Below are 19017 nucleotides of genomic sequence, written 5' to 3'. Positions count from 1 at the left end.
GAAATTGTCTCTCTTACCACATATTGAATGTTCTCTAAAAATGTTCCTGAGTCTCACCCGTACTAGACTGTGTGATGGTTGAGTCAGTTCTGACGTTCACAACGTCGGAACAGAAAGTTTGAAATTCGACTGTACACAAGTCGCGTCCGGCCCCATGCCGTCTTCCAGCTTCTTCTTCTACGTCACCAGACATGTGACATAGTATACGTCATAGCCCGCCAATCACTGGCGTTTAGCCGCTCAAACTTTCTTGGCTGGTGTTCTGTTCGCTGGCTACCGCACAAGACCAGCAAAATGTTCTCGAATTCACCATCTCCATCCAAACGTACAAAGATTTATAGAGTCTATATCTCCAGCAATATAACATCGCATAATCTCCGAACAATCCTATAATTATTGTGTAAGTGTTACTGAGTGCACAAAACAAACACATTCACTTAATCATACGTGTAGAAATTGTCTGACAACATATGAAAGTTACTTTTTCTCTATTAAATAAAAAATGAGTGAAATCACACATGTGATACCCTCCCTCCCAAAGCATGTCATCCCTTATCCTCCATTTCCACCATCGGTCGATAATCGGCCGACTGGGAGTGTAAGGGGAGACATGCCAACAACCCTCCCTGGAACTGCCCCTACATGGAAATATGTACCACACAACTCTTTACAGTGGCTTTGACTACAATAGCTAAACTTCATCTTAATACGGACCTATTACATTGCGGTCTAATAAGGATGCGTTTGCTCTTCCTTGACAATCTAGAAGTCCTACCTACAAGTAACCACTCTAGTATATAAGGTATACCAGGTAAGCCCTCTCAGGGGTGAGGTGTAAATACATGCAGCAGAACAGTTACATAATACGAATGTTCACAGATATGACCAAGGGTCATCCAAGGACAATCCAGGTGGGCACTGTTGGGGTGACTCTACAACATTACACTGCTAACCCTGCAAGCAAAAGAGACTGAAGCCATATAGGTAATGAATGACTGGCTCCTCTGCTGCAAACAGTCAGTGCTGACTACACCTATAACAAATACAGTAAGAAATTCTGTTAACATAAAAGAACAAAACCACACATAGACTTTGGCAAACACGCAGGCTAGCGACTTCACAGGTTGCCGCCGTCTATATATTTGTTCTGCGTATAATTTGTTTGACCAATGTTCAACACGCCTCCACATCCAACCCGTACCAACACATCTCTGGTACTCTGTCTCCGACTCGTGCCATGGCCGACTATCTCTCCGCCGCATGTCACACCGTCCCCCAACTTGCTAAGCCATATGAGAGGGATAAATGTCAACTCGAAATCTTGCAATTACGCTAAACGATAGCGTGTACGGGAACAATGCAGCAGGGCGAGAATTCCACCTAACACACCTGGTGGCAGGACCCTTTGAAATACTCCATCACAAACGGGCTCCTCTTTACATAGTAGCTACATGGCACACACACCTGTACATGAATCGGTAAGTGGAAGCGGTCAATGCATAACTTAAAATTTGTTTGGTAACATTACTCTATAGTCGTCCATGGCTGACTGTCGGTAATGGTATATATCGCCAGTCTGATAGATATGGGTTGTTTCCCAAAATAGGTGGCTTTGGCTGTGAAGTCCGCAGGCGACGAATCTCGTCCCTCTTGCAGACTCCAACATAACTTGGCTTTCTCTCAGAATTTCTCATAGCAGCCAGCTTTCTCGCAGAAAGTTGATGACTGTACACTTCTCTGTTTCTCAGACCAGGTAACTCTATTCTTGTTCTAGTCCCCTGGATCACAGGGTAGCAAGGCATCTGAAGTGGTTCACATCCCACTAATTCATTGTTCGGCATGAACGCTGGTGCTTCTGCATTTAACCTGTGATCGACATATCTCGTATTACTGTAGCCATAATACTGTGGTTTCTATCAATTTCTCGTTGGATACCGTCATTCTGTAGCTGTGTCATCTGCTACTTCCGTTTCAACCTTGACGCTAGGGGAATCAGTCACTCCTCATCATGTTGACTTGGTTCCGACGCCTGACTGGTAACATTCACCACATCTTCTTCGCAGTGCACGGAACTCACAGCATCACTCTGAGCAGTCGTATTCACATTTGCATTGCTGATATGGGTGTCTGACAAACATGTATCTGTAGACTTACCACTCTTGTCGTCGTCAGTACCACACGACATGGCAGCTGTGTCGTCTGGCTGAATGTCTGCTCCTGCCATTCCCACATTGTCGCCGGATGGAGTGGGTAGCGACACATTGCTGTTTGGGTTGTTGTCTAACGATGCTTCACCATCTGTGCTGACTCGTTCCGTTGCTGATCATGAGGTGGACTGATGCCTTCTGAATCACCATCAGAATGTGACTCTTGTTCAGGCGGATTGGCTTCTGGCATCTGTACTTCTGAGGGTCTTGTTTGACTACTTCGTTGTACTCTTATTCTCTGAGCCCAATCTTCATCATGGAAGAACTTTCACTTTCTGCGTCGCTTGGTTCTGCAGCTGCTCTATGTGTATGTCTAGTCGGAGTTTGTATGCAGGCATTTGGTCCAGAGGATTGTCTCCTTGGTATGCGCATAGGGCGATCTGGAGAAATTGTTGGTAGTGCATAGCATGGCATCAGTAAATTATGATGGACTGTCTTAGGCTACCCTCCAAATTCTGTCTCCAGTACGTAGACTTTGATGTTAGGGTTCACCTTTTCGCGACTAGATAAGGACTGTTTTCCCACTTGTCAGAAAGCTCCTGTTTGCCTTGGATAGACACATTGCACACCATACACACGATCGCCTGGTTCCAATTCAGCATCTTTTGCTTTCTTGTCATACAGGTACTTATTCTTCTGTGCTTTGCTAGCCATTCTGCTGCCCGCTATCCTGTAGGGCATTTGCAAGTCCTTTCGCAGCTTCTCCACGTACTGGTCGTATGTCCCCTCCTCTTCATCAGTAGGCGCTAATCCAAGGTATAAGTCTATCGGCAATTTCGGGTGTTGTCCATGCATCAAATACCAGGGGGAATAACCTGTGACCTCATGCGTTGTGCAGTTGTATGCATGAGTCAGCATTTTGACTTGTTGAGCCCAATTCTGTTTCTGTTCTGGCTGCAACGTACCTAACATGCCTAGTAACGTCTGATTGAAGCGTTCCACAATTCCCGCGCCTTGAGGGTGGTATGGGGACGAATGCGACTTCTTCACGCCCAACAAAGTACAAAGGTGAGCAATCAACCGACTCTCAAAATTCCTCCCTTGATCGGAGTGGATCCTGGTTGGGATGCCGACTTCCTGCAAGAATGTATCCATCAAGACCTTTGCAGTTGTCTTGGCAGTTTGATTTCTAGTTGGCACTGCTATGGCATATTTAGTAAAATGGTCCGTCATGACCAAGATATCCTGGTATCCTCCTTTTGATCGCTCGAGGGAGAGGAAGTCTATGCACAGTAACTCTAAAGGCATCGTTGTCAATATCGGCACCAAGGGAGCAACTACACGACCTCCAGCTGCAATCTTCCGGCGTGTGCACCTCTCACATCGACGGATTATGTTGATGATGTCATCTGTCATACCCGGCCAGTAAAATCGCGACCGCATCAGTTCTATACTACGCTCCTGGCCTAGATGACCCATCTCGTCGTGTAATGCATCCATGGCAGTCTCTCTATGGCTGGGTGGTAAGTATAGCTGGTATACTGTCCTACCTCTCTTTTCTGTTCTTTGCCTGTACAGCACACCATTACACAACCTATACTTCTTCCATTCTCGCAATGCTGCAGATACTTGGCGAGTTTCTGACGCACGTTGCTGACGGTCAGGTGGTTCACCTCTTTGGACATAGTTGTATATCGCACCGATTGTCGGATCTGCCAGTTGTAGATCCTTCCACTCAGCACGACTAATGGTGGGTAATGTCGTAGTACCTTCTGGCACCAGGTCAGCCAACGTCTGGACATTACACCTTGGAATTTTGCCGATAATTTCCATGGCTTGTACCATGGGGACAAGTTTACTTTCAAGAATTGCCACGACCATCTGGCTACTCATTACTGTTGTTTCTTGAGGGGTTGGAGGGACCCAATCAAGCCAGTGAGGATGTCCTTCTGCATCTGTTGAGTATCCCGACTGTGGTTTCCTAGAGAGCGTGTCTGCGTCTCTGTTGAGTACTCTACAGCGGTATTCAATCCGAAAGTCATAATCTGCCAACCTTGCCATCCAACGATGTCCGGTAGCATCTAGCTTGGCACTGGTGGTGACGTACACTAGGGGATTGTTGTCAGTCAATACCAGGAAATGGCGGCCTAGCAGCATGTCAGAGAACTTATCCGTCACAGCCCATTTTAGCGCTAAAAACTCCAGCTTGTGGGCTGGGTATTTCCTCTCACTTTTCGAGAGCCCACGACTGGCATATGCCACCACTCTCTTTACATTTCCCTCGTGTACCTGGTATAGTGCTGCTCCAAGCCCAAGTAGGCTCGCGTCAGTGTGCAGCTCGAAGGCAGTGAGTAATCAGGATATGCGAGGACGGGTGGGTTTGTGAGACGCTCAACTAAGGTGTCGAATGCCACCTGACACTTCTCTGTCCACACAAATTCTGGTGGCTTCTGTCGTACCATCCTTCCGCCCTTCGTCCTGTGCTTTACGTAGAGTCCTGTGGTCAAGTCATTCAGGGGCTTCGCGATTTTGGAGAAGCCCTCTTCGAATCTGCGGTAATAGCCACACACTCCAAGGAAAACTTTGACTTCCTTAGCGCTGCGGGGTACAGGCCAGGTCTTAATCGCTTCAGTCTTCGCTGGGTCGGTCTTCACCCCCTCATGCGACACAATGTGTCCCAAGAAGCTGACCTCTCGCCGAAAGAACTGGCACTTAGAAGCCTTCACTTTCAAGCCATGCTTCTTCAATCGCCTGAGTACCTCATCAAGACGCTGGCAGTGCTCCTCAAACGTTGAAGCAAATATCACAATATCATCAAGGTAGACTATACACGTGCGATTAACCAAGTCTCCGAGGCACTTCTCCATTGCACGCTGAAAGCTGCTAGCGCTGTTACACAGCCCCATGGGTAAACGGAGACATTCGTAATGCCCAACCGGAGTCACGAATGCTGTCTTCTCGATATCATCTTCGTGCATCAATAGTTGTCAGTAGGACGACTTGAGGTCAACTGTGGAAAACCAGTCGGCTCCCTTCAAGCATTCCATACTTTCCTCGATCCTCGGAAGCGCGTAGGCGTCCCGGATTGTCTTGCTGTTCAAGCGTCTATAATCAATACATAGCCGGGTTGTTCCGTCTCTCTTCCCAACTAAGACAATCGGCACTGCGTACGGCGAGTTAGACTCCCTTATGACGCCACAATCCATCATGTCTTGTATCAATCGGCGAAGCTCCGCGTACTTTGCTGGCGGCAGTCGACGATGTCTTTCTCGTGTAGGTATGTCGTCCGTGAGTCTAATGCGATGTTTCACTAGGTCACACTTCCCTAGGTCTATATCACCTGTAGAAAATGTACCCAGATTCCGACGAAACAAATCACGCACCACTCCAAGACGTTCCTTGGACAATAGTGTTGGGTCTAGATCAAATTTGACACCCTCTATAGTAGTGCCTTTAATGTCATCACATGAGTCACTGTTGGTATCAGCCTGGATACTGTTTATGGTTGCATCCAGTCTACTCATAGGGACACTCTCTACAGTTGTCACTGCGTTGATTTCCGCGATAACACTGCCAGGTCTGATTGTTATGTTGTGGTTGTTACCGTTGTATAACCTGACAGGAACTGTAGACTGATCCACTTGGCAACGCATCGCTGTAACAACTGGACTTGCCGTTGCTGTACAGCTGGGTGACAATGTACTCATCATTCGCAGTTGCGCCTGACAATTTGCCGGTCACGATGACGCTACTTTCCGGGCGAATCATAACTGATCTCTTCAGAAGAGCACGTGCCGACCCCACATGGCCATCCTTGCCAGCGAAACGGTACCTGGACTGAATTCTGTCATACGCTCGTCTTCCTGGGACGGACATCTTGTCAACTTTATTGTGATTTGATTTTCTGATGACTGCCGCAGCTCGCATACATGGTTCTAACACATTCGTGCCCAGTGTTATAGGTATCTGGTCTCCATATTCGGTGTTGGGGACAACTATCACCAGGGCATCCATCGTCTGTTCTACGCCATATATCGCTGACGGCAGTCTCACCTGTACTTCCAGGATCCCCAACAATGGAACAGCTTGGTCACCGGCTCCAAGTATACGCAAATCATCAGCCGATGCTTCCAGCGACGGTCAGAAAAGTGTTTGTCGTAAAACCACTTACTCAAAGTAGTAACTTGCGAACCTGTGTCCATGAGGCAGCGGGCATCATGGCCATCCACTACAATCGCCTCTTCATATGCTGGTCCAACCACTCTGCGGCGTATATCTGTCTGCATCATCCGCAGGGTTTGGTCAGTTGTGTGTACATCCGACGGTGTCGTTCTGTCATCTCCGTTTGATGCATGATACCGTTTTCTACGTTGTAATCTCCTGCGCTGATACCTAGCAGGTGGGTCACGTTCTGGCCGAACATTTTTGGTTTGACTCCTGTCAGACTTACGGGCCTTGTTATTTGACTTGCCAGATGCCGACAATGTTTGTTTAGAGTTGTCTTTTGTATTTTGTGGACAGTCCCTAGAGAAGTGTTCTCCCTCTCCACAGCGGTAGCATGTTGAGCTCTGTTGCTTGGGGTTTGGACAGTCTCGCACCAGGTGGCCAACATCGCCACATCCAAAACAGCATCGAGGTGCCCTGGGCCTAGCCGCATACAGTCTATCTGTTTGTTGTTTAAGTCTGTGTTGGTTGGCATTGCTAGCGGAGCTTGAACCCTGTGTGCCATACCCCGAAGAAGAACTAACTTTCGTCTCTAACATGTCCAAGCGTTGCACAACCGAATTCAGAGATGGCTCAAGTTGTCGGGAAAATTCTCTAGCTGCACTGTCTATGATGTCCTCTTCAGAAAGCAGTGTCCTCTTTGAGTTGTCTGCCATCTCCTCGTCTTCATCGGCAATCATTTGGTGGGCAGCAGCTGATCTCGAACGCGATGTCGAAGGACGGGGCTGTCTTCGCTCGCGGACTTCTTCCTCAGCCTCTCGTGCAAGCCCTACCAATTCATCGAAATCGTTAACTTGGCTCACCCGATGACGAATACTGTCTCTAACGCCTTCGTCTCGTAAACCTCTCCAGAATGTGCTTCTCAGCCGTTCATCCATCGCTGACTTGGGTATACCACCCTTTCGCTGTACCTTATTCAATTCCTTCTCCAAGCGGTTAGCAAAGTCAGCTATACTCTCATTATCTCTTTGAAGACCCTTACTATAAAAGTTTGCCAGTAAGGTTTCTGCTGATTGAACGTTACCATAGCGTTTGCGTAATTTCCTCAACATTTGGTCAAACATGACTGTCGGTCCCATTCCATCAACTAGTCGGACCGCACCACCTTTCAATGACGCTCTGATAGTTCGTAACATCGACATGGCAGACTCTTTATTTCCATGTATGTACGTCATGACCTCCCCTTCCCATGTCTGGAAGTCCACGTCAGACTTGCGGTTTACATCACCAGAAAATGTACTTAACTTGTGTTTGTCTCCCAAGTACACGGCTGTATAATTACCATCGCTGTCTCTGTAAGTCGTAGGGGTAGCGTCAGAAGTTTGCCACTTTTTACCATACGGGCCAATGGTCATCTTTTCTTTCTCCAATGCATTGTCTAGACGAGCGATTTTGTCTTCAAACATGTCTTGACGTGAAGAGGCAGGTATGTTGTACTCTCCTGTACTCAGCCTTGTTGATCTGGGGCGCGAAGTCTCTCCTGTAGCAGGTGTGAAATTGGGCGATCTTGATCGGTCTGGTCGCGCAGGCGTACTCTGTGCCACACTACCTCCTCCTACCGCACCACCAACTCCATCAGCAGCATCCCCGTTTTCCTTCGCACACCTGTACTGTTCTCTATGCTCCCAATCACGCCGTTCAATTTCCTGTTTTCTATACCTCTCTTCTACTTCTTTCCGAAATTGGACATTTTTCTCATTCTCTTCTGCCCGCATGGCTACCTTCCAAGCCTCCCTTGCTTGTCTTTCATCCGACAACCATTGCTCCTTCGCCTGGTTTAAGCGTTCACTCTCTTCGACTCTCCATCTTTGTTTCTCTTGCTCTAGCCTGAGTGAAATCTCTCTCTCTATATCTGTTTGGGTAAAGTCTTGTGGCTCGCCAGCTCTCCTACCGACTGCTGTATCTGCTGATGGGACAGATGACACTCCTGGCAAGCGCCTCACTCCCCGGCCAGCCATGCCCAACGAACGAGGGGTTGTTTCATCCGATGCCATTCTAGTCGTTGTGCAAATCACAGTTGCAAATACAAGCCACACGCACAGTGACACACAGAGCACGCAACTTACAGTAAATCACTTTGAAACTTATGTAACACTATACACTTGATAATGCTATGAAAAGTCAATATTCTTAACATCAGACAAAGCTGGTTTAATAATTCTTTTATCAACTGTTTACCACCTGATCTGGATACTGGGCACAACCTTTTGTTAGTTATATGCCCCACGTTGGGCGCCATTTATATGTCACACCTGAGAGTTGACAAAAATTTGTTTGAGTTGTGCTAGGCGTGACTATAAGAAAAGTATATTGTCAAACGGCATGAAAGTCTGTGCCTAAACTGACAATTAAAATGTTCCTCACTTTCGTTCCACTGAGACCTCTTAACCTTTTCGCGATAGTTCGCTCAGATAGGTGGTATTTACTTCTAAATGTACAATACAAAGCGATCTCACAATCATATCAGTTGGCACAACAGTTCCGCCAAACAATATTTATTACCCAAGAATAAATCAACAAGAACAGCGGGTATTCGCAGATACCCCGTATTGTACAATGATTGACAACTCGCTAACAAGTATAGCAAACACTGACAGTAACACATCAAAGAAATTGTTTCCGTGACGTCACAATTTACTTGAATAACACTGAAAACATGATAGCTATGTGCTAGTAAGCCTTAATGTCTTTGAACTGGCTGTACTCACAACACATAGAAATACACCAGTTCTCTGTTCATATGGTGTGCACTCAAAACAAACTCAGCAGTCTAATAGTGACAACTCTTCAGTATTTCCGGTCACTATGACAAATAAAAGTTATCTCAAAGTTTGAACACACTGTAGTAATTTTACAAGTGTACAGAAAATAAAGGTAGCCTATAGCAGTGAGGCTTTAACTCTAAACTGATACTCGAACAATGCAACAGTTCAGTAAAATTCAGTAAACACTAAACGTCAACCTGAACTCAGTTGTAGTTCTATCAAACTAATACAACAGTATTTCAGTGTCAGACAACTTGTACAAACACTCATACTATTCTAAGCCTTCTTGTAGAGAAATAACAAACGCCCACTTTTCGAACCAATTTCACCCACGATCCAAACTATAAATGTCCCTCCAAGCGGAAAGAATCACTCATACAAAATCGACTTACACTCGTGTGTGTGTGATTATTAAAGCACGATTTCGATTCCGCCGAAAGCTCGTATTTGTAGGCAAAGTTTACACAGTTCGAAGGACGACAATCTTTGTTGTCCTACAAGCGTGTATATCTACTAAACCTGATCGTTACTGTTCCTGGCGTCCGGTCCGGTAGCGCGGCGTAGCGTTGAAGGTGCATAGAAGTTCCATTTACAGGCTGGTGAGTTCCCACTCGCGCCGAAGCTTCCGGTCTGTCCTTTCACTCGTAGCTACGTCACTCGCCCACACGTGGTCGGGCTCGATGGATCGTTCTGTCAGAATTGTCTCTCTTACCACATATGAATGTTCTCTAAATGTTCCTGAGTCTCACCCGTACTAGACTGTGTGATGGTTGAGTCAGTTCTGACGTTCACAACGTCGGAACAGAAAGTTTGAAATTCGACTGTACACAAGTCGCGTCCGGCCCCATGCCGTCTTCCAGCTTCTTCTTCTACGTCACCAGACATGTGACATAGTATACGTCATAGCCCGCCAATCACTGGCGTTTAGCCGCTCAAACTTTCTTGGCTGGTGTTCTGTTCGCTGGCTACCGCACAAGACCAGCAAAATGTTCTCGAATTCACCATCTCCATCCAAACGTACAAAGATTATAGAGTCTATATCTCCAGCAATATAACATCGCATAATCTCCGAACAATCCTATAATTATTGTGTAAGTGTTACTGAGTGCAAAACACATTCACTCAATCATACGTGTAGAAATTGTCTGACAACATATGAAAGTTACTTTTTCTCTATTAAATAAAAAATGAGTGAAATCACACATGTGATAGACACAATATACCAAGATGGTTTCCAAGTACTTACCACTGTTCACTGTAATCAGCAGCATCCCTCCATCATTCAGAAAGCCGTATAACATTGTAAAGATGGCCTTATCGTGAAAAAGTAGGCTGATTGAGGGCAATGAACGATATCGAAGTTTGGCTGCTTCGTCAACTGACCAATTTCATGAAGATAGGTTTGTACAGTCATTGTTCGAAACTCAAACTGTACACTGTTCCATTGGCCCTGGTCCTGTTTTGACTTGGCTAAGGCTTCAAATTTCTCGGTGTAGTCGCCCGATGGTTCAATCACAACGTAGTCGATGGGATAGCCTCGACTCAGTATAGCGTCGATGAATAGGCTTTCTCGTTCCCCTTTAAGAAAAACATAGCAATGGATATAAGTCATTTCTCTTCACAAGTAGTCTCTTACTCTGCTAAATCTATATCGTGCTTGTACGAATCTGTAAAATAATCGCAATCATACCAATCCATAATCCAATAACACTAGGTCAAAATTTGTAAGACAATAGTTGTAAACATAGACACAAAACAGCACAGAACAGACAGTAAATAGACGGTACAAACAAAGTCAAATTCATGAAAGAAAGATATATGGACCTCTGGCCAAAAGACCAAGAAGTGATGTCAGGTGTTTCGAAAATAGTAAGCGCATCCTGCCCCACATGTGGCACCCGCTGTATATCAATCTGTAAGTCAGATAGGTAGTGGTCACTAACTAAGGCCCAATGTCACCGATGCCATCAGTGATCATTTGTCGAAGAGAGATATTGTATTTGCGATACCTGCCAAAAAAGCGTTTGAATGTAGAGACAAGTCTTGCTCTGGTGTAACCTTGATTTAACAGTTTGAAAGAGAGATGGCCATGTCTCTCTACAAAATCACCATATGAACTGCATGCTCTTGCATATCGTATAAGCTGGGAAATGTATACCCCATAAGCAGGTGAGAGTGGAATATTACTGATGAGGTGTGGAAAATTAATTATACTAAAGTTGAAATCATCTCTCTTGTCATATAGCCTAGTAGAAAGGTGACCATTGGAGTCAAATTCAAGTAAAATGTCCAGATATGAAGCAGAAGAGGCCGTTTCTGTAGTTTCTTTAATCTCCAATTCTGGAGGATAAATCATAGCGAGATATTTACTGAATTCAGAGTTATTCAATGAAATAACATCGTCTATGTATCTAAATGTTAGGTTGAAAGTTCTAGCTACAGAGACCTTTTTCTGTTTGATGAGGTTCTGGATAAATTCTGCCTCGTATGAGAGCAGAAATAAGTAGGCAAGCAAGGGAGCACAGTTAGTGCCCATAGGAATTCCTATACACTGTTGGAAAATGTGTCCTCCAAATTCAACAAGTATGTTGTCAATGAGGAAATCAAGCATACTGATAATGTCTTTCTCGGTAGAAAACACTTAGCGTTATATTTGTAACAAAATCTGTAGAATTATACCCTAATACAGAATATTTATAACGACGTGTACCGTTTTTGTAGAAAAATGCTTGATTGATGATGTTTTTCAAGCGTTCTTTCAATTTATCATGTGGTATTGTGAACCTGAACCACGGGTTTTCGAATTAGAGCTCTCTTGCCTCAACGTTTTAAGGCCTTCATTTATGGGGTCTAGATTATAAAAAAAACGTATGAATTTTTTCTTAAAAATAGTGCAGTTTGCAATTAAACTAGTCAACTCAGTCTCTTGATGGGTAATTGCCAATATTGATGTGTAATTGATAATTAGTGAAGGCTACATTTCATTGACTTAAACATGTACAATGACGCATCTTGTTCAATTTGTGAACAACGTAATTAGGAAAAAGAAAAGATGGAAGAAAAAAAATTACTTTTTAAATAGGTTGTGTCATATAAACAGTAATCGTTTTACATCAGCAAGCATGCGTTTTGAAAAACACAAAGGAAAATGGCCAAAAGTAAAAAATAACAAGAAATGACCACAAAGCCTTTTCCCTCAACAAAAATGCATATATAGTAACAATGAAAAACCGATCATTTGAGAAAACTCACATGGACGTACGAAAGCCCGTGAGAGAAATCTTCTCAAGCAAATAGAAATAATTATTTTATAAGCACGATATAGTTTCACAAGAAAGTTTCTCGTGCCCACAAGAAGGTTACCCTTGGGCACGATAAGGAAGGAAACATTCATTAAAGCAAATCAAAAATAACAATTATTTCATACTCACGAGACACTCTTTCATTTAGCACAAGATAGTTTCTCGTGTTCACGAGATATTTAGTTCTTTTTGTGTGCTTTAAAAGATGTTCCTTACGGGCTTTCATATGAATCTGATCCGAAGAGAAAAGAAATCACTATTTTCCGGTGCAAATAGCGATTCTATCATACTCTGGAGCTAGTGTCACATTAAAGGGGCAGTATTTGTATCTTTTGACTTTTTTTTTTCATTTTTTCGATGACTAAATTCCCGGTCAAATCAATAGGAGACCTAAATTGTGACTATGGACGGCTTCAAGGATATGTAAAACCACCTTCTTGCTCTTTTACGGCGAGGTTCAATGTTGGTAAGGGCGTCTGCGCAATTTGAACCAACCGCTATGATTGAACCCCAGCACATGACCAATATTACTACGCATTCGTCATCTATCAAAGTACAGGTAGAAAGCTGAGCGGCCGTCACCTTCACAGTAACTTCAGCACAATGCATATCGATGAGCTCACGGTGCATAAACAAATGCACGTCTCACAAACTACTGTCAAATAGTGAAATAACTAGGGCATTTGCTTGTAAGTTTGATTTTAGTATCGATGACACGGACTGTGAAACACATAAAACCATAAACGCAATTGGGTCAATGGTAAAACTAAAACGATGTCGGATTGCTGTGGTGATTGTGAAACAGCACAGTCGCTCGAGAGCTATTCAGCTCTGGGACTATTCGCCCCATAGACGAGTGTACAGAAGCGAGAAATACCCCAAGTCTGGAAACAGAATGGCTATAAAAACCACGCCATGTCACATTCTGTGTCCGATTTCACTGAGAAAATTAGGAAGTTCATCTATCATGCAACCGTCGATCGTTCCCTATCATTCTAAAATTTCATACCTGATACTTTATCTGATTCAAAGACGCCCGTTTCGTGTGATTTTCGGCCGAATTCGACAAAATCTGGGGGTGAGCAACATTCCGGTCACCTCACAGTGGACGTTGGGCACCTCCACTTTACTGACGTTAGCGCCGCGTACCCATGAGGGGTGACTGGAAGGTTGTTCATCCCCCGGGGGGGGGGGGGTCACTTCCATTACTTGCCTATATGTATACGTGCCGCCCAATGGGGTGGGTATTTCAGCAACTTGGTCTAAGATGGGGGTATCAATTCCACTGTAAACCAAGGTCTAAATTGGGTGATTTTTGAGTGCCACAGAAGAACAAATTTCAACCGTCTGTTCCCGTCTCGCTCGCAGGGTTCTGAGCTGCACTTTATAAGCATCGATATCTTTTTCTGTGGCAGGGGAACCATTAAAGAGACCCCTGGCTTACGCCAAAGTAAATATCGACTTGGTTGTAAAACACCGTCACTAATTGGTCAGAACTCCATATATGGAAGATTTTTGCCCAATAGAAAATACCCAAGCAAAGTGGCTCCTAGTATTGATCATGACAGTCAGGTCAACCATGGCCACATGAAGTGGTGTTGCTTTACAGATGAACAGCGAGGTTTGTTGTGAATTGCAATTTCAAAAAAAAAACACCAGTCAGACTGTAACTGCAGATAATTGATAATTTGTAGAAGCTGGACCAAATTCGGTGAGGGTGAAAGACAAAATTTTCTTTCATCAATTTTTTTTTGGTATTTCCTTTTGGAAATCATGGCTTGGCCAGCAACAACATAGCCCTAAATGTGGTACAGTGGTAGGCTTTGCCGGGGCAAATACTTGCTTTTTCCGTTTTAAAAATTTTGACGCTTTGACTTTTGACCTGGGTCAAAGGTCATAAAGGTCTAAAATGGGGTCCTAAAATAGCGGGATTTTAGGTCTAAAATGGGCCCTGGGTTTTATACCTGCGGCCGCACACCCCTAACACTTCTCTGAACAGGTACCCCCCCCCCCGGGTTCATCCCTTATGTTTTGGCGACGTGTCTTCTGAACTCGGCCGAAAATCACACGAAAATTCATACCAGATACTTCATCTGCTTACAAAATGCTCATTTCCTGTGATTTTCGGCCGAGTTTGAGAGACACTTGGTCAAAACATAAGCGTAAGCAACATTCCAGTCATCCCTCATGGGTAGGCAGCGCCAACGTCAGTAAAGTGGAGGTACCCAAGAGGTGACCGGAATGTTGCTCAACCCCAGGTTTTGGCGAGGTGTCCGTCGAATTCGGCCGAAAATCACACAAAACGAGCGTTTTTGAATCAGATAAAGTATCAGGTATGAAATTTTAGAATGAAAGGGAACGATCGACGGTTGCATGATAGATGAACTTGCTAATTTTCACAGTGAAATCGGACACGGAATGTGACATGTCGTGGTTTTTATAGCCATTCTGTTTCCAGACTTGGGGTATTTCTCGCTTCTGTACACTCGTCTATGGGGCGAATAGTCCCAGAGCTGAATAGCTCTCGAGCGACTGTGGAAACAGGTACAGAGTAGTGCATTTTCTGTGCATTTGATCGTTAGCAAATCTTCGCCAACTTTTAAGATTTTTAGGGCATTTTCTTGCCATTACGTTGGTTCGTTTTACAAACACGACATGATCACTTGTTGAACTTGGAAACATCGCACTCGGACAGTAGCATCTGTGACATCGCGACACCGTGCCGAGCGGGTACTGTACTGTCGATTGATACTGCTCGCGATTGGAGTCACCTCTCGATACACAAGATCTGTTTGAATGTTGTTATTCTCTAGGCATCGTGTAATTATTTGTATCAGTTGCATCGCATTTTGAACCTAAAGTGAGTACATCGCAATGACAGTTGCCTAGACTCTATAAGTCGCTTACGGCCTCCGTGCCTCCGACCCACTCCCAAAAGTGGGTTTTGCGTAAGTTAAGAAGCGCAGCTGAGCACATTGTGTATCTAGCCCTGCATACAGGTCTGTGTGTTCCCGGCGTCATACGGCCTCCTCGCCGTATAACGCCAGGAACACAAAGACCTGTACGCAGGGCTAATCGTGTACCCAGGCGAGGCGGGTGTGCTCGAAAACGAAACTCAGTGAGAGTTTGGGATTAAAAATGGGTTGTTTTTTGTGGAGAAACTGCACGCCGCAACCGAGGTGCTGCCAGCAATTTGGTACAGCCCTGCTACGCAGAGCTAGCTTTCACCCAACAATGTACATGATGTACGTGTCAGTCTCCAAAGCAGCTTCAATCATAGACAGTAGAGGCCCCTCTGTTGTATATGCTTCAATTTCGCGATCACCTCGACAATAACGTGACTGTCTACTGAAGTTTATCCCTTCATTGTACTCTGTTTTGACTACAAGTCTGATTTGACTGCCAGTCTACATATGGAGGTACAAACCAGACGAAAAAATAGGCCTTGTCCGAGTCGTCGGCTTCTTGCAGCTTGTAGGCATTTGAAATGCCCATTACAAAATGTGCTCTGTAGCAGCAAAGAATGGTGTATCTAAGAGCAGGATTGGCCGTCAAGATCTCCATGAAAAACTGACCGTCAAAATGTAACGGAGCAAACGAGAAGGCTCCGCTGACCTCCCTCTGAGCTCAGACATTATCTCCGTCCTGTGGCGCAGCAGGTCAAAAATTTGCATAGTTCATTGCGCATGCAAGGTAGACATTAGCAATATGACGATCTGTGTAAGACGCAGTCTTGGCAATATGACAAGCCAATTAAAACTGTGTGGGGACTCTTGTACTAACACAAATAAATGTTATTCACTGTCCAATCTGCCCGGCCTACGATTTCCGGCCAAACAGGCTACAAAAAGTCAGAAGCCATCTCGTCGCCAGTCATTGGCAACACCCGATAGAGGACGCTACGGACTGAGATAGATTTGAAATTTCTTATCGTGGACATAGTTTTAACGATAGTGCTGTTTGCTTCGAGCTGGGACACTTTAAAAGTTTCGTCATATGCACAGCGTGTTGGATATATCATTTTGTTGGAAACTTAGTGGGTTTTTTTCTTAAATGTTGACTATAGATGGAGACTCGAGCATATTGGACGATACTACAGACTAAGCTAAGACGTGGACGGAATTTAATCTTACTGCAGTTTGCTCCGAGCTGAGACATTTGATAATTAAGACACATAGCGTGTCGGATATTCCGGCAAAGTAATGACATTTTTCGTAATCATGGACTTTAAATATTATTAATATTATTAATCTTATTTAAACTCGATAACTTCATAGATGAAAACACCTCTTTTCATTGAGGTCGAATAGACAAAAGAAAATCATATTACAGCACCAACTTGAAAACACGAAAAAACACAGAAGTACAAATATTAAAAAAGCTACGAAGAAGCATCAGACAAGTAAATAGAATACAGAAAGTTGTTACAAGATTTCTTAAAGCTATGATTGATTTGGGGAGATTGTTATATTCATCCACACCCGCAACAGACAAAGTGTTTTGATAAAGAAATGTACGTGCTTTGGGAACTTTAAGGAGGTTCTGATTGGAAGAACGAAGTGATCTGGAAGGGATATAATTATTGAACATACTGGCTACACAATTAGGGGTTAGATTGTGAGTTGCTCTGTAAATCTGGGCCAAGATATAGTCCTGAGATTATTGTGGATGCAACCAAACGTGAGTGATTGGTCATTTTTTGGCGTGGACGGAGTTTTAACGTTAGTGCAGTATATTCTGAGCTGAGACATTATAACCCATACGTCATATACACAGCGTATAGGATCATGGACATTGCTGCCAATGATTGACTTTTCGTATCCATGGCCTTAAGATAGAGTTATGAGCTTATAGGAGGACACAACGAACTGAGATAGATTTTAAATTTCGAAGCCTGGATGTAGTTTTCATCTGCATTTTGCTCCGAGTTGAGACATTTTAAAAGTCTCGTCATATAGGCCTACACAGCGTATTGGATATTGCAGTTTGTTAGAAACTTAGCGTTTTTTCTTTAAAATATTGACTATAGATAGAGTGTCGAGCAAAATGGAGGATGCTACGAACTGAGATAGATTTGAATTTTCTTATCATATATGGAAATATTTTTAACGTTAGTGCAGTTTGCTCCGAGCTGAGACATTTTAAAAGTTTCGTCATATTCACAGCGTATTGGATATTGGGGTTTGTTGGGAATCGGCGTTTTTTCTTAAATGTTGATTACAGACGGCGACTCGAGCATATTTGAGGATGCGACGGACTGAGATTGATTGGTAATTTCTTGACATGGACGGAGTTTTACATTAGTGCAGTTTGCTCCGAGCTGAGACATTTTGATAATTTATGTATTACAGATTACACATACCATGTCGGATATTGTGGCAAAGTGATTAAATTTTTCGTAAGCATGGACTTTAGATATAGTCCTGAGATTATTGTGCATGCAACCGAACGTGCATTGAGTGATTTGTCAATTTTTTTGGCCTGGACGGAGTTTTAACAGTTTTAACGTTAGTGCAGTGTGCTTCGAGCTGAGACATTATAATCGTTTCGTCATATATACAGCGTATTGGATCTTGCATATTGCTGCAATAATGATTGACTTTTCGTATCACTGGCTTTTAGAGAGAGATGTGAGCTTATTGGAGGATATAACGGACTGAGAAAGATTTTAAATTTCGAAGCCTGGACGTAGTTTTATCTGCAGTTTGCTCCGACTCGGAGCTGAGACATTTTAACTCATCCTGGGCCTATACAGTGTAGTGGATTTTGCAGTTTGTTGGAAACTTAGCATTTTTCTTAATGATGTTGACTATAGATAGGGTGCCGAGCATATTGGATGGTGCTACTTACTGACTCGGAGATAGATTAGTAATTCTTAACATGGATGGAGTTTTAACGTTAGTGCAGTTTGTTCCGAGATGAGAAATTTTGACCGTTTCGTAATATGCATAGCGTATTGCATGTTGCAGATTACTGCAAATAATTGACTTTTCGTATCCGTGGACTTTAGATAGTCCTGAATTTATTGTTTTTGTACTATTCATAGCGTGTCGGATATTGCAGATTGCTGCAAAGTGAATGACTTTTCGTATCCGTTGAATTTCATAGAGTCCGGAGTTTATTAAATGATGTTGCAGACCGAGATAGAATGGTAATTTCGTAGCCTGTACGGAGTTTTAACGTTTCTGCAATTTTGCTCCGAGCTGAGACATTTTGACCGTTCCTCATACACACTGCGTATTGCATGTTGCAGATTGCTGCAAACAATTGACTTTTCGTATCTGTGGACTTTCGATAGAGTCCTGAATTTATTGTAGATGCAACGGACTGAGATAGACTGGTCATTTCTTAGCCTGGACAGAGTTTTAACGTAAGTGCATTTTGCTCCGAGCTGAGACTTTAATAATTTTTGTACCTATACATAGTGTGTCGGATATTGCAGATTGCTGCAAAGTGAAAGATTTTTTGTAACGGTGGACATATAATAGAGTCCTGAGTTTATTAGAGAATGCTACGGACTGGGATAGATTAGTAATTTCCTAACCCGGACAGAGTTTTAATGTTAGCGCAGTTTGCTCC

General features: G+C 43.7%; 1 protein-coding gene across 2 annotated transcripts in view; it reads right to left on the bottom strand.

Moving 5' to 3' along the window:
* LOC139130232 (uncharacterized) overlaps positions 1-19017 on the bottom strand; it is a 37349-nt gene that overhangs the window by 4362 nt on the left and 13970 nt on the right. For both annotated transcript variants that reach the window (XR_011551824.1, XM_070695982.1), the window contains one exon: positions 10383-10714. Coding sequence is in view for 1 of the 2 variants with exons in the window: in XM_070695982.1 (XP_070552083.1) it covers positions 10419-10714 (296 nt within the window). In the remaining variant the exon portion in view is untranslated. The remainder of the gene's footprint in view (positions 1-10382; positions 10715-19017) is intronic.

The sequence above is a fragment of the Ptychodera flava genome, chromosome 3 (assembly GCF_041260155.1).
Source record: "Ptychodera flava strain L36383 chromosome 3, AS_Pfla_20210202, whole genome shotgun sequence".
In the NCBI taxonomy this organism is placed as follows: Eukaryota; Metazoa; Hemichordata; class Enteropneusta; family Ptychoderidae; genus Ptychodera; species Ptychodera flava.
Note: the sequence above shows the minus strand (reverse complement) of the source record. Positions and strands in the feature narration are given on the sequence as shown.